At 38.2% G+C, this 15625-nt stretch overlaps 1 protein-coding gene across 2 annotated transcripts; it reads right to left on the bottom strand.

The window, feature by feature from the left end:
• Positions 1-3331: 3331 nt before the first annotated feature.
• Positions 3332-7572, bottom strand: LOC149575859 (glucan endo-1,3-beta-glucosidase 3-like). 2 transcript variants are annotated; one of them, XM_089815808.1, is made up of 4 exons: positions 7473-7572; positions 5879-7126; positions 5725-5752; positions 3332-3941 (listed from the first exon to the last, which is right to left on the bottom strand). In XM_089815808.1, exons 1-4 carry the CDS (start codon positions 7543-7545, stop codon positions 3776-3778), a joined length of 1515 nt encoding a protein of 504 aa, XP_089671934.1. In that variant the 5' UTR covers positions 7546-7572; the 3' UTR covers positions 3332-3775. The 2 variants fall into 2 exon arrangements, with proteins under 2 accessions (XP_089671934.1, XP_089671935.1); XM_089815809.1 differs by having other exon boundaries at positions 3332-3938.
• Between the last annotated feature and the right edge of the window lie 8053 nt (positions 7573-15625).

Below are 15625 nucleotides of genomic sequence, written 5' to 3'. Positions count from 1 at the left end.
TTTTAATCATAAAGAGTTTTTAGGCGAAAGAAGATAAATTTATTAGTGATTATGCAATTTGTAGTATGTTTTGAATGTTGTGGTTTAGGGTTTGGAAGTTTATCTAAGATTAAAGTTGATATGGTTATGATTATTAGATCATATGAAGAAGTATTTACATTTGTAATTTTGTGTATATAATTAAGTTGATAGACTTTATGTAGGAGATTTATTTTTGAAGTTAACTTTTTCTTTTTGGAAATTTGTCAACCCTCTTCCTAAAAAATTCCTTTTCTAACTATAACTTAAGTTATTTTTTCTTATTTTCTCATTATTATTTTTAAATTAACAAATAATTTCAAAAAAAGCAAGTTAATCTATTTTTCTTTTATCTAAATTTGATTTTGGTCTTTTTGAATTGATTTAGTTTTCAATTTTACAATTTATTTTAGTTTTTTTTTTAATGAATTTAGTTTTTAACTTTTTAAATAATTATTGTTTATAGCTTTTTAATTTTTGTTTCTAGATTCAATTGTGTAAGTTTTTTAGCATCAACATTTTGAATCATACTATCCATCATCATGATGTTCTTTATTATCCTTCTCTCTGATTTTGATGTTGGATCACAGATGTGAAATATTGATGTTAAAAATCTTACACAATCGAATCCAGAAATAAAATTTATTGATTAGAAATGGAGTGACTATTGCTTTTTAAATTTATTTAGTTTTCATAATTATTTTAGTTTATTCGTTGCTATCTTCATTCGTGCTTTTTTTCATGTTATTTGTCTATTAATTTTTTATGTGATGACTTTTCTAGATGGTCATTTTATTCATATATGATAAATTAAATATAAATAAATAATATTTTTTAGTCTAATTAAAATATTTATTTTAAATTTTACTTTACTTAAATTGAATATTAATTATATTTTAATTTATTCACATTAAATTATATTTCAGCCCATTGTTGCAAGCACAAAAAAGAGTGCAATTGCTAGCTATTAGTGTGTGGATCATTTAAGTGTATTTGTAGTACTAAGGGCCCTTTTGTTTGCTGGAATTCAACTAGAATAGGAATTAGAAATTGAAATTTATTCTTAATTCTCAATTTGGTGTGCCAAATCAAAATTGGGAATTGAAATTTGTCTTCCCATTTTGGCCCAAAAATGAGAATTTGCAATTCCACCAAAATAAGTATTATTAGAATTACGATTCCAATTCCCATTTTGACTTTCACAAATTTGATCAATTTTTCCAATCTGCGAAATTGTGTAGGTTTTCCACTAGGTCATTAACGAACTTTTGCAAACAATTTCACAATGACAAACTTTGATTATCTTGAACAAGGCATCGATATCACCTCACTTGGTGAGCCCTGCAATCCATGTTCTATTATTATGGACATATATTTCTAGAACACAGATTTTATTATATACATGCATGCCCCTATCCATACCATAATCCATATATATACAGATTGAATCTTTCATTTCATATTTCATTTTCCATTTCCCCATTCAATCTTTCATTGAACATTTCATTCTCCATTCCCCATTTTGGTGTTGACCTATTGTGCATCAACTTGATCCATTTTAGTTTTCATTGTGCAGTTCCCCACTAGAAACACGCCTTTTGTTGAGTTTCCCTTAAAGCTCTAATAAAACTCTCCTCTACAAACCAACATTTCATCACATATTTCTCGAGGTCTTCTTGTCTTGAAATCTACTTATATTCGAGGAATTGGAGAGCAAATCCTCCTCTACTAGTTTGTGTTTGTTGGTTAGCTTGGATTTGGGGGAAAAGCATGTTTGGAGTATAAATATGAGGTGTTTTCAATCTTGTTAATCGACTCATGGAAGGTGTTATTTTTATTGTTAAATGCCTTCCAATATGCTAGCCATGGAGTCCTTGTCTCTAGTGTGAAGGAGGGGCAATGGCGGAAATGAGGCCAAGGTCATTAAATCTAGAAACTAGACGAATGGATGAGAAAAGCCTCAATGATTTGGCCCTCATAGCTCATTTCAATAGCAACACCCATAAAGTAGGATTGCATTTTCAAGCTTGATAAGATTGAGTAAATCTATGCTCAAATAAATAAACAAATAAATCAATTTCAATTTCAACTACAATTCCATTTTAAATTTTGTTAAACAAACAAGTTTGGAATAACAAATTGTTATTCCCAATTCCTATCTCCTTGCCAAACAAGACCTAATAGAATTTATGTTATGATGATTAAGAGTGTAGAAATGGTCTAAACATTTTTAGAGGTACTATAAACAAGTTACTTGTTAAAACATGCATATTTGTTGCATCGTACTCACATTATTGTCATATATATTTGCACACTAGCACATTACATATTTGTGTATATGTTCATGTATAATTGAATATATGTGCATATAGATATGCTTAGTATAAATTCATTTAATGGAACTTCAATTGAACCTAATATAAAGTAGATGGATTTTAGCTTTCTATAAAACAATTTACTCTACAATGTAACTTTAATCTATAATTTTTTTTATAGAATATATATATATATATGGGAAAAAAATCTTACTGCTTTCTATTATGAATGGATTCAATCAGGAAACAATTTATGGATTCAATCAGAAAAAATTTATTGTGCACAATATCTTTGATCTATATTTTTAATTTTTTATAAATATTTCAAATTTTTATTGCTGTTTTCTATTATGAAAGGTGTCTATTATATGATGTATGACCTTCCATATATTCTTCATTTATTGTTTGATCTTACATGTTTGTATTGAAGAGTTCAACATTGAGAGGCAATGTCTATGTCAGCATCAAAACGGTAATTTTTATTAAATTTAAATTTATAAAACAGATTTTAAATGATTTTTAATTTAATTTTTAAAAGCAATAAAATGCCATTTTGATGCCGGCATAGACATACCCCATAGACATACCCCAACCATGTGGGAAACTTTACCATCACTATTAAAACCAAAAAGTTAATATTTAATCAAAACATCAATTGTCAATAGAACAAAATAACCACCAACCAAAACGGCAGAGTGCGGCATATGCTATGTAAAGTCTAAATTAATACTTGCGCACCCATCGATTAGCTGAATGATATTTATTATTTATACAGAACTAATTCGTTGTTTTTTATACATGTTCTTGGCCCACCTGACCGTCCATGCCATCAGCATCCAAAATAAAGAGAAATTCATAAAGCTAGACCCGGCCCACATAAATACTTTAATAAAATTTAATATTGATCAGAATTTAATAAATCGAGACCTCGTTCCCACAACATTTGTGTTCCCGCCGTGCTAAATTTTAATTTTAGTTTCACTATTTGTGAACTACAATTCTTTAATGTATTTTGCTCATTCGTTAATTGAATAATTAAATAAAGAAACCAGGGTGCCTGGCATGGTACAATCATATATCTCAATACTCCAACATAGAGATACCATTCTAATTGGGGACAGTGAATGAATGAGACGAACCAATCTCTCCACCCGATAACACTGACATGTACACGTGGTGGTAAACATGACAATACATTCATACAACTCTCGTAATAAGACAAATTGTAATGTCTCTGATCTGACAATAAAATTGTGCCCTCTGCAAAGTAAGTAACTATTCGAATGAGATGATTATGCCTCTTGACAAAATTACAGCGATGATTCTCATTCTCATCACTTGTGTACCTGTTAAATGCACGGCCCAATTCTCCTCCACATGATGCTGTAGAAGAAATGAATAAGCCCTCCATTGCTCTTCTGAGTAATCCATCAAGAAAAGTCCTACAAATCTGGGAGATTCCAGAGTAGAAAGGGAAGAGCAACCACTGGGTAAAAAATGGGGTGGATTTGGAATCGATGATGATGAGCAGAACTTGTGGAGCTATTGCTGATGCCGCCCAAAGTAGATGTAGAATTGACCGTGGCATTTGTTGTGTTCGTGCTACTGCTGCAAAACAAACAGGAAAAAAATGTGTGGGAATAGATTGTGATATTGCAATCAAGATTCAACTGAATAAAGATCATTAGTCCTGCAAGAAGGGATTTTACCAGTACATCTTTACTTCATGTAATCTTTACCATAGTAAACTATTATATATATATCAAGGTTAGGCAATCTTAACACTAATAATAATTATATATATCAAGATTAGGCAATCGTAACAGGCCAAAATCACACCATGTAGTGACTACCCAAAAAAACCCCATCATATTAAAGGTTCTCCTTTCATAATTGTAGTTGGAGGAGACTGAAACTTTTGCATTGAACACAAGGAAATTGACACAGTACCAAAACAGAGACCCGCGAGTATCCAGATCGCTGCCATGCCATGATGGTTGATTGCTCATAACCATCCTTGGTATAGACAGCTCCTGCAAATGTACACTTACAGGCACTTAAAAAGCCAACAGGGCTAAACAAAAGAGGAAAGAGAATCTGTCAGAGAGCTTAGTATCAATCATAAACATGTAGAAGCATGGATGGCACCTTACATTTTACAAGCAATGCTTAGTATAGCACTTCAAGTTGTGTACAACTACAAACCCCTCTTGATATGTATAGACTGTTCCAAAGCACATTCGTAAGGCTAAGGCTAAAACCAATTAGAAAAATAAGCACCCTCGGAGACAAAGGGTGCAAGAACAGTAGACTTTTTGAAGCTGCTTTTTAAAACTATTCTTTGACAATTAATGTTGATCACTAATTTTGCTGTCCTGTCTGTATTTCCTGAAAAAGAATACCCAAATTGCCTGTTTCTAGAATAAGATAGTTTTTTACAGGAAGGGATCCTCAAGTCCAATATAATTTTTCTAATAATGATGGGTTACGTCTCTGTGATTCCAAATGTTAAGACAAAGTTCAATTTAGATTCTAAACCAGTAACGATGATGATCAACATTAAATCTGATTGCTCTTAAACCAGCTTAATTTTGAGGAAAGGAGACCCGTGAGATAGCTTAGAAAAAAGTATCTCAGGAGAGGCGTTTTTTACAAACCCAGAAGAGGCTGGCAAATTTTTGTTCCTAAGTACGATCTGTCCCAATTGCACAATCGACAGAAACCTTTATTATAAAATAGCATGTCAGAATGCAGAATTTACAAACAGTTAAGGGGTGCACTGCAGCACTGACATTATACAACTCATCGGGCACTAAAAAGAGAATACCGTGAATCCTATGCTGTGAATAGTAAAAGAGAAACAGATCAAATGCCCCATGGCGAATAGATAGAAAGGCATTCCAGATCGAGGCGATTATTCAAATATTTGAACAATCATCAACGTCAGAATGCACTTTACTCCACTACAGACCTCTATCATCGGAAAATTCATGGACAGGATTCAGTAAAACAGTCGAAAAACAATCGGACGACACAATCTCGGGCACAGTTCAAAAAATTTAAATCGAAGGAATGCCTCGAATCAAGGAGAATGAAAGAGAAGAAAATCAGGGAAGCCTGAGCTACACAATACGACATACACTCTCAGACAGTAGCACAAGACACATGACCGTTAAATGGAATGCAAGAGTGTATAATAGGACTACAATTCAGCTTTCTACAAAATTGCTAATCCAATGCAACAGAGTGTATAATAGGACTACAATTCAACTTTCTACAAAATTGCTAATCCCCACTGAATCTACTGAAGTCAATTTTTGGTTTCTGCAATCATACTAATACAGAAAACTTTGAAGCTACAAGAGTTTAAGAGGAAATCGGGTACTATTACCTGCCGGTGAAATTACAAGAATCGTGGCCTGCAAGATAAGAAAACAGAGTGCGCCCATTAAGCCCAATTCGCTAGACACGAGAAGCTTAAGACCTGAGATGAAATCACCTTAATCTAAAGAACTGAAAAGGAACCAATAAAATCCCCAACTTACTTGGATCATTGGGAGTAATCATGGCAACCCCGTTGAAAGAACAAGACCCAGTTTGCATGCCCATCTTGTGATAATAACTGTTGAAGGCATAAGAAGCATGATCCGCAACAGTATTAGGCTCATAACAACTCCCGCCGTCCTGAATAGCCTGGCAATCAGCTCCGCCGCTCCCGCAGGCCCAATCTAAGGCCGCCTGAAGAAGCTTAGCATCCGTCCCTGAAACGGCCACACAGAAACTCACGCCGGTGGTGTCGTTGGCGAGAATCGAAACCGTACCAGTGAGAGAGTAAACGGGCGTGCTATTGGCTGCAAAAAGCCCCCAATTTTTCTCCGATTCAGGCCCACTCCTGAGGTCTTCATTGAAGAGCTCGTAGATGTATGTGTTGACGGTTATGCCGGGGTGTTTTGGGGTTCCCGTGTTGTTAAGGACATGGACAACGAGATTGCTGTTGTAGGTTTCGGCGTTTTCGACTGTTGCGTCGGTCTCGGTAGGGCCACCATTAGAGGGCCATCCGGTCTCTGTAACCCACACTGGAATGTTGGTGAAATTCATGGCGGCCATGGAGAAATAAGCTGCGTCGATCAAGGAATCGAAGACGTTTGTGTAGTGGAGCAGAGTATTGGAATCGACAGCTTCTTTGTTGGCGGGGAGAGCGCGAAACAGAGCATAATCGAGCGGGAAAATGCCATTGGATTGCACATAGACATAGTAAGGGTAAACATTGAGACTGAGGAAAGAATTCGAGTCGCGCAGAAAGGAAAGCATGGGCGTCATGACACGGTTCCATGAGGAATTGAAGACCGCGCTCGAGGGCGGGAAAGGGTCGAGGATTATATCGGTCGCCTGGGGACTTGTTACCTTGACCTGGCCATCAAGATTGGCTGCAACAAGTGCACTGTGAAGGAATTTCATGGCTGGAACCAGGACCAGAGCAGCGTTGGGAAGGGTTGTTAGAACTTCGCTGCCCACTGCAATGGCGGTAATGTTGGTGTTGGGCAAAAAGGCGGCCACATTTTTGTTAACCCAATTGGCTGCCGATGAGCTCGACTGGCCGATGCCCAGAAGCTGATTGTTGGGCACGCTCACCATGACTTGAATGCTGCTGTTCGCCATCGCCAGAAGCATCTGACGATCCGCGTCGAATAGGCGGACATGAGTAATGTTCTGTTTCTTCAGCAGCGCTACGACGTCTGATGCCGACGGCATGTCTGAGACATCTGTGCCGATGTTCACTCCCACGAATGCCCCTGCAACCACAAATCCCATCAAATCAGAAGATCAGGTTCAGAGTTCGAATCTTATAAGTTACAAAAATATAAAAACAACAGAAATACTCGATCAGGTCCCGAGTTCGAATCCTATAGAAACGCTCTATCAGGTCCCGGGTTTGAATCCTATAAGTTACAGTAGCATAACCATTAAATCAGACATGCTCTATCAGGTCCCGAGTTCGAATCCCATAAACAAGAACCACTAAAGCAGAAATGCTCTATCAGGTCCCGAGGTCAAATCCTATAAGTTACAGTAGCATAACCACTAAATCAGAAACGCTCTATCAGGTCCCGAGTTTGAATCCTGTAAACAGTAAAATACCTGCAATACTGGTTCCAAGGAACGAACAGAGCAACAGAAACATCAGCTGTGCCCTGCTAACGCTGAGCCTCATCTTGGCCTCGCTCTTCCGATCGACCGCCATTAGTTCTTGCTGGGCATCACTTAAATACACTCCCCTGTCAGACCAATTTTCTTCTGGATCGAATGTGACATTTATAGCGACTCTGAAAAAACCATTTGGGGAAGGCCGTGCGACCTTTATAATGCGGGCTTTTAGACTGCGTTTTAGCTACCTTTCTTTTTCTGTCGCTGTAAATTAATGGTCGACTAATTATTAATACTTAATGGAAAGGAAGATTTTTATTGTAGTAATATGGTATCTGTAGATAATTTTTACAAGCTTCACGCGGTTTTGGATTCACCCGCGTGTAGTCCGTTTTTAAAATTTCCAGTTCAGTTTTGAGAATGGTGCCCCTGTTTGACGACATATATTAAGAATCGTACTGAATTGTTTCGCATGAGGTTTTGTTTTTGGTTCAATTTCAACAGCGCTGGTCCCCAGTCATCATGGGTTTCAACCTTTAAATTTCCCCCCCACTAAATTGTGTTCTTGAACAAGTTTACTGTGAACGTTCACACCTGATCAAGTTACAATAAAATCTACTATTTGTTCCGACAAGGCTCGGGGAGGCTTGCCCACCTCGGCATCCTCTCCCTCCTCTCACTATTTCATATTTAATTAATGTTGATACAATGAAAATTATCACTTGTTCCAGAGAGAGGTGCAAGAGGTACGTCAATTTTTTTTAATAATTAATAGTCATTTTTTATTAATAAATAATATACTAAGATTACAATTTACAAAATAGTTTTTTTAAGAAAAGATAGATTAAAAAGATGTGAATTTAAAAGAAATATATTAAACTGGTAGCGTAGATTATATATATAGAATAGAGGCATATACATTTGACATATCTTTTTGGAGGTTCAAAAAATGTACAACTATAATATTTGATTTAATGTAGGACATCTTAGTTAAAGAGTTGATTTGAATTGCAATTTTTTAAATTTTTTTGAAATTGTAAATAGAAATGTAATAGGAATCTTATTTGTGGCAAGGCAGCAAAAACCTGTATGTAAGACAAAAATAAAATTAATTCTTAAGAACAAGTAGATATGAGGCAATTTTAGTAAATATAGATGTAGTGAAATTCTAGAAGCAATCAAAAGAGCCCTGAAATACCTGAAAGTTTCTTGAGCATTTTTTTGTGTATGAACACCTTCTTTGAATCCAATAAGTGTCAACCTATAGAAAAGAGTAGTGAATTACTTAGGAAGCCATGCAAAGACACAAGTAAATGAAAAAAATGGAAATTTGTAGAATGGCAGATATTACCATTTTCTGTAGAAGTAGTTTCAAAGATATGGTCTTGATGTGAGATTGAGTGCAAATGTGCTTCTTCTTTCTTTATAATAATGTTGTATGGATTCTTTTTCATCTTACAAGAGTGCTCAAAAGAAAAGGAAGGCTCTATATGAAGGCCTTAGATAGATTTGACTCTAGAGATTGTCAAGGTGAGGCCTTGTCTTTTAGTTCTACCTTAATCAATCGTAGCCCTACCTAAGGTTAAACCCTGTGATTTGTGTATAGTGATAGCCTAGGTTGTGGCAAGAGGTATTTGTGTATGATTGCCTCGAAAAATGGGTTGTGTCGGAATGATTTTTGGGTTTTTAGGATCCCAAGGTGGACCAGTATAACTACTGAACTCTATAGTGACATATGAAGGCAACAAATGAGGTTTACATCCTATTGGATACACTATATCTTTTACCTCTCCAAGAGATCCATTAACAAGACCAGCAGTGACCCAGAGGTTTGTTGTAAGCAAGACATGTTGAAGTTTACATAATAAAACGTCTCTGGGTAATTGGTCATCATCAATAGTTTCCTCAAGCCTACGATGTGTATTTATTGCAATGCACAGTTGATCCAAGTGGATCTGGAAGGCCAAAAATTCAACAGTCTCATAATCTCTCAAATTCAGCATCAGTGCAAAGAGCTCAAAGAATGGAACCCGATGCAACTTGAACAGGCGAAAAAGGAACTTGTATGCAGTAGTTACGCTCGGTCAAAGTTCTAGTCAAGAGGTAGACCAGAGGACTAGATAAGGGGCAAAATCAGACCATCTCGAAAGTGGTCAACAATGGATTTCAAAATGAATAGCACGATGAAAGCTTTCCAATAGTGTTCGTTTCATCAAAAACAGAGATCGAATGTGAAACTTATGATGGTTTGAAGGTTAGATAAAAGTGTGGATTCTGATGATGTCAGCATTGTATACACTAATCTAATGTGCTAGAAATACTAATTCAATGAAAGCATTTACACATTAAACTAACATAACATATAAGAGAGACAAAGAGAAGACAAACTCAAATGAGAATGTGAGCCATGGATAAGCTCTCTCAATGAGATTTGTTCTCTTGTTTTTGAGATGTGTCTATGTGTAGATTGGGGATGTATGCTCAAATACTCAAATGTTGCTTCAATGGTGGAGATGGGTAAATGGCAAATTGGTAGCTTTGTGAGCTCTCAATTTGGCATTATAAGGGTATGAGTATGGATTTTGGCTCTCAAAAGGGCATGATAACTTTAGCTCAAAGATTGTTGTTTTTTAATGGATTGGGAGGGGATTCAATTTATAGGCTAAGCGTTTAAGGGATGGAGGGCTAAGATGCAAGGAGAGATGAAGGCTTAAGGAGGGCTAGGATGCACTCAAAGGAGAGCACATGGATTGTGCTTGTTTAGCACCAATGGGAAGGTGACACTTGTCACGAGGAGGATGAGTGTGAGAGGGTAGGGTAAAGGGTTGGTTAAAGGCATGATGAGTGGGGTTGAGTATGTAAGAGGGATGTAAGAGGAATGAGTGTGGAAGAGGGAAGAGTGTGAAAGATGGGTGTAAGAGTCATGAGTGGGCTTGTAAGAGTCTTTTATGGTTTGTAAGAGCACTCATGACTTGGTGGTTAGGATTTTTGAGGGGAGACTTTGATTTGGTTTAGGAAAGTCTTAAACTTGTTTAGGGAATGTGACAACATTAGGGGGTGGATTAGGCTTGGGTTTAGGATTAGATTAGGGATGTTAGAGATGTGCAAGTGGATGGCATTAATGAGGGTGGGTGAGTTAGTGGCTAAGCTTGGTTAGTATGGGTGGATGGGGTGGATTAGGCTAAATGGAGGATTAGAGATAAGTTAGGGGTTTTTGGATTTGAGGATTTTATTTATCAAATAGATTTATTTAATAAATGGAGATTTTTGGAATTAGATAGAAGAAAAGGATTTAATTGATAAATAATAGGTTATTTGATTTATCAATTAGGACTATAGATGATTAATTAAATTAATCAGCTAGGGGATGGCAAAGGATTAATTAAATAGAAATTTAATTAATGATGCCTTTAGAGATGACTAAATAGGATTACCAAAGCGGTGTATTCAAATTTAGGTGTCTAGATTTTGCCCCTCTTTGACATAGTGTTGAGGCAACACTATTTCAAAGAAATTTGAATGAAGACGACATGAGGAAGATGTTTTAGCAACAAGGTTGCCCAGTCTCAGATAAGAAGAGGAGAGACTAGACTTAGATGATGCCCCCTCAAGAAGGCGGCGGGGAGAGAAATGAGGCTCGACGACTTCTTGAAAAGTACAAGAAATCGAGATGAGCTGAGACACAGGTTGGCAAAGAGAAGGGGCTGAATTAGCTCAAACTCTCACCACGGGAGAATGATAAAGGGAAATCAGGGGCACAAGAGTAAAACAAGTTTAAGACTTTCCAAGATTGGGGGGGGGGGGATGGAGGAGCAAAGTGCTATAAAAGGAATCCATGGTAGAGAGATGGACAATGGAATGATAAAGCTGATGCAACAGGATTTCAAAGAGTCAGATTGGCAGAAGATGGGTTTCGGAGATCCCTAGGACTAGGATTGTGGATCTCGAAAGATGAGGCTTGGTGGATTGATTTGATTTGGTGGATCCCTAAGACTAGGATTGTGGATCCCTAAAGCTAATCGTGAGGAGTGATTCAAAGAGATACTGATGCATAAGCTGGGATAGGTGTTGGATATGGATGGGGGATAATGGAGATGAAGGGAATCCATTGAAGCTTTTTGAGCAAGGGGATACTTCAAAGAGAAGTACCACCATGTAGTTGAGCACTAGATTTGCTATAGGACTGTTGGTTAATTTCCAAGGTTACCAAGAACATCAAGGCCTTTTCACCAACCGTCCAAAGGACTAACGAACTGACTCGAAACAAACACGCAAGGATTGCCCCAGTATCAGACATGAATCCCAGAGGAAACAGTGTGAAAATGATACTAGGGAACCCACAAGCAGAAAAAGAAAACAAGCAAAAGACATGATCAAGACCTTACACTCTGATTGCCCCATTTGCAGCATACCATGATATGGAAGATCGTGGAAACCTTGAGGAGGGAACAAGGAGATTGCTTGGAAAAGATACTTCAAGACCCAAAAGGGAAGATCCCAAATCAAAAGAAAGCGAAAATCCAAAAGAGAACCGTTTGCCAACGAGATGGGTAGGACGAGGTACTAACGGACCAAGATCAGACATGAGGAAAGCTATATCCTACAAGGACCTATCGGAGAGCACCTAAGCTGGTGGATTTGGATGAGTGATGCGTCTGGCAAGCTGAACTAAGAAGGATAACACTTTGGTGACAGGAGATCTAGCTAAAGGATGCATTGAAATAGCTAACCAAGGGTTGTGCGATGTGTGCAAGATGTTGATCAAGGACAAACTGACACGAAAGCTGGATAGATACAATGGTACTAAGCTAAAGAGGATGTACAAGCTGACAGACCAAGACATGTTACAAACTGAAGCTGACCAAGATATTTACAAGCAGGCAAAAGCTCAGGATGATAGGATAGTGGGATGGTTCGATGTTGTGCAAGATGCGAAAGCTAAGGATGGGGTGATAGCAGAAGATATGAATTTGGGGAGGATGCATCCTAATGATGATGAGAGATTTTGTGACCAAGGATAGCTAGAGGAGCTAGATGAGATGGCTGGATAGGACGGTAGATAGCTAGGATTATGATGGATATAAAGAGATGACATTGGGTTTACATGAGGATAGCCTAGAGCTAGATGCCAATGACAAGGGAGGATGGACAAGACAAGATCTCCAAGCAATACAATGCCCCTAGTCAGAAGATGACATGTGGAAGGAGGTCTTATGATGGATGTGATAGGATTGAAGCTAAAATGGAAAAAGCTGAAAGTGCTAGGGAGATGGATGATAGCTATGATGGTTGGCTGAAGCTGCAGGAGATAAGTGGATGGTGTGAGATGGAAGTTGGAGGGTGGAGGATATGTGGATAGATTGGAAGATGGAGCTGGATGACAAGATGTGACCAAAAGCATGAGGATGATAGGCTAAGTTGGGGAAGGCTGGATTACACATGATGCTTGTTTGCCAAGTTTTCATCATGGTACTTGTCCAAGGCGCTTGAATTGCCAATTTTTCACCAGTGGATGCTTTATTTTTATTTTATTTTTTGACTTTTTGAATTTGGAGTTAGCTGGAATGATTTTGGCTTTCTTCAACTATTTTTGGCTTTTTCCTTGGGATTTTTCACTAGCTATTGGAATGTTCAATTTTGTTGCTAGCTGTTGGTACACCGGATGTGTGATTTATGTAATAGATTGGATTAGATGGGATTGATGGTAGGATATGGAGGGATGAAAAGGTTGGAAAGGAGCATGAGATGGGGATGCTTGCAGGATCAACATTGGCACATGTTGGGACAAGTGTGAAAAGAGCATATGGGGGATAGATGGTAGATGTGGGCTTGATGGAGGATTTGTGGAAGCGTGCTTGGGGATATAGGCACCCAAGATGGAGTTAGGAGATGGGGGACACGAGTCACTGGATGGGGGATTAGCAATGGTGGATGTTATTATGCATTGGGTTTCAACTTTTTTCTTTGGGATCCACATGGTTTTGGATTTTCTTTTCATAGGCTTTTGCATTGTTTTGCATTCTTTGATTGGATTTTGCCTTTTTGGAGTATGTCTTTTAGAATAGACATATGATTGCCTATGATGTGGATTTTTAGCTTTATGCATTTTGAATTTGGCATTCACATTGTTGTGGTAAGCTTTGGGAAAATGGTTAGGAGAAGTTTTGTAAGATGGAGAGGGTATGGAAGAGCGTGTAGGGGGATGATGATGGATGATGTGCCCTGATATGTGCCTTTGTTGATCTTGCGTAGGAATGGATGGAATAGGATTTTTATGACGGTTGATAGGAGGATGGAGGATGGTAGATTTTGGGACATAGGGACCCAAAATGGATTTAGCAGATGAAGGGGGGATATGGTACATTGTTTTGGGTTGCAAAGATGGTGGAGGGGGGATGACATAAGATTTCTTGAAGGAGTGATGGGAGGCTGGCATGGTGGGTTTGGAGATAGGCTTGGTTTGGGGGTGTGGTGTACCAACACTTTTAGATGGTGAGCCTTTGGATACATATCCAAGACCATGAAATCCTGGATTCTTTTGTGCAATAATAGGCGTTCTGATTCCTTGCTCTTGTGGTCCTAAACCTTGACCTTGATAATGCCATCGATTGAGCATTTGAGCTAGCTGAGGATATTTTTTTCTTGCAAAAAATGGTGGAAGTGCTTTCTCAGATGTACTGCAACGGGGAGATATTGTTCTCAATTCTTCTGCTGAGAGGAGGCCACCATGGATGAATGTAAGTGAACCAAGAGGATAGATTATAGATGGTGGAATAGCTTGGATAGGTGGTAAGATGGAAGCATGGAGTGGAGGAGATGGTAGGATAGGATATTGATTTAGCTGATGGGATGAAAAGATATCCTATAGTAGAGGAGGTATGGCTTGAGGTTTTGGAGATGGTGCAGATGGTGACTACATTATGGATGGAAGACATGGTGCGAGGATATCTTCGTTTATACTTTGGGGGATGTCAATATGCTTTTGGGCAGGATCTTGATAGGATTGGATTGGGATGGATGGTGCGATAGGAGGTGAAGGGATGGATTCTTCAAAGGCAGTGGATGGATAGATGGGAGATTCAGTAGTGGAGATGGGTGAGTAGAAGATGGATGCATAAGGGTCATTATGGGAGATTTGGGAAATGCTTGGAGGTGATGTGGATAGGATTTGGAGGGATTTGACAGGTGGTGGGATTTTGGTACTTGCGGGAAGTGGAAGGATTTTAAGCAATTTGATGGATGGTATGGGGATGATAGCTATGGGAGATGGAGACGACATTATGGATGGGGAAGATTCATCACTGACTACTTCACATGATTGGATTAGATGACATGGCTTATCGACTGCTGGAGGCTACTTTTCTTGTCTTTCCTCTAGGAGATTCCTTGGAGACTTGTGTGTCGGAGGTGAATTGATAGGAATAGCTAGTGTGATGGGGGTGGAAGATTGTAGGCTTGGTTGATTGGATGATGGAGGAGAAGCTAGGATATCAAATGGCATGACTAGATAGTTTGGAATAACTCTTGGATTTTGGGGGATGGTTGGTGGAATGTTTCTAAGGCTCTCAAGATACCCTTCATAGTCAACAAGATTTTCATCATCATTGTAATAGGAGGTGGCAGGAGTAAGGACAATACAACCGAACACATCATGATAGGATTGGTACTTCATGCTTTGACGATGAGTTTGATGGGGATGGGGTCTTGCATATGGATGAACACGGAAGCTCATGGTCGGATTTGGATTAAGCTCAGATTTTGGATTGGCTGATGAAAGATTTCCTAGGGAGAGTCAAAGCTGTATGACAGACCTAAGGAGGATTGGCTGGAGATTTTTGGCTTTCCTGTGGATGGAAGACTTCAAGGGCATGTTGTCAAAAAGTGAGAGTTTTGCTTTCCTATGTGCAGGATTGGTGGAGATTGTGTCAACTTAAGGATAGACTAATGATCCTATGGGCATGACATGAGATTGACCACTTATGGATCCCAACCTTTAGCTCAAGGTGATGAGGGATACAAGTGACAAAAGTTGGGTTACCCTAGACAATGCTTTGTCAGAGGGATAACCTTGGTGAGATTGGTTGATTGGTAGGATTGATTGGATAGCAAATTCTGGCAGAGTGACAACAACTCTTTAAAGGCTTGGG

The sequence above is a fragment of the Cupressus sempervirens genome, chromosome 1, assembly GCF_028749045.1.
Source record: "Cupressus sempervirens isolate cs-2001-9-10 chromosome 1, ASM2874904v1, whole genome shotgun sequence".
NCBI classification, from domain to species: Eukaryota; Viridiplantae; Streptophyta; class Pinopsida; order Cupressales; family Cupressaceae; genus Cupressus; species Cupressus sempervirens.
Note: the sequence above shows the minus strand (reverse complement) of the source record. Positions and strands in the feature narration are given on the sequence as shown.

Coding starts and splice junctions, on each gene's coding strand:
- LOC149575859 (XM_089815808.1), bottom strand. CDS start 7,545: ATGAGGCTCAGCGTTAGCAGGGCACAGCTGATGTTTCTGTTGCTCTGT. Junction 7,127..7,472: donor CCTTGGAACCAGTATTGCAG/GTATTTTACTGT, acceptor TTGTGGTTGCAG/GGGCATTCGTGGGAGTGAAC. Junction 5,753..5,878: donor GATTACTCCCAATGATCCAA/GTAAGTTGGGGA, acceptor CTTATCTTGCAG/GCCACGATTCTTGTAATTTC.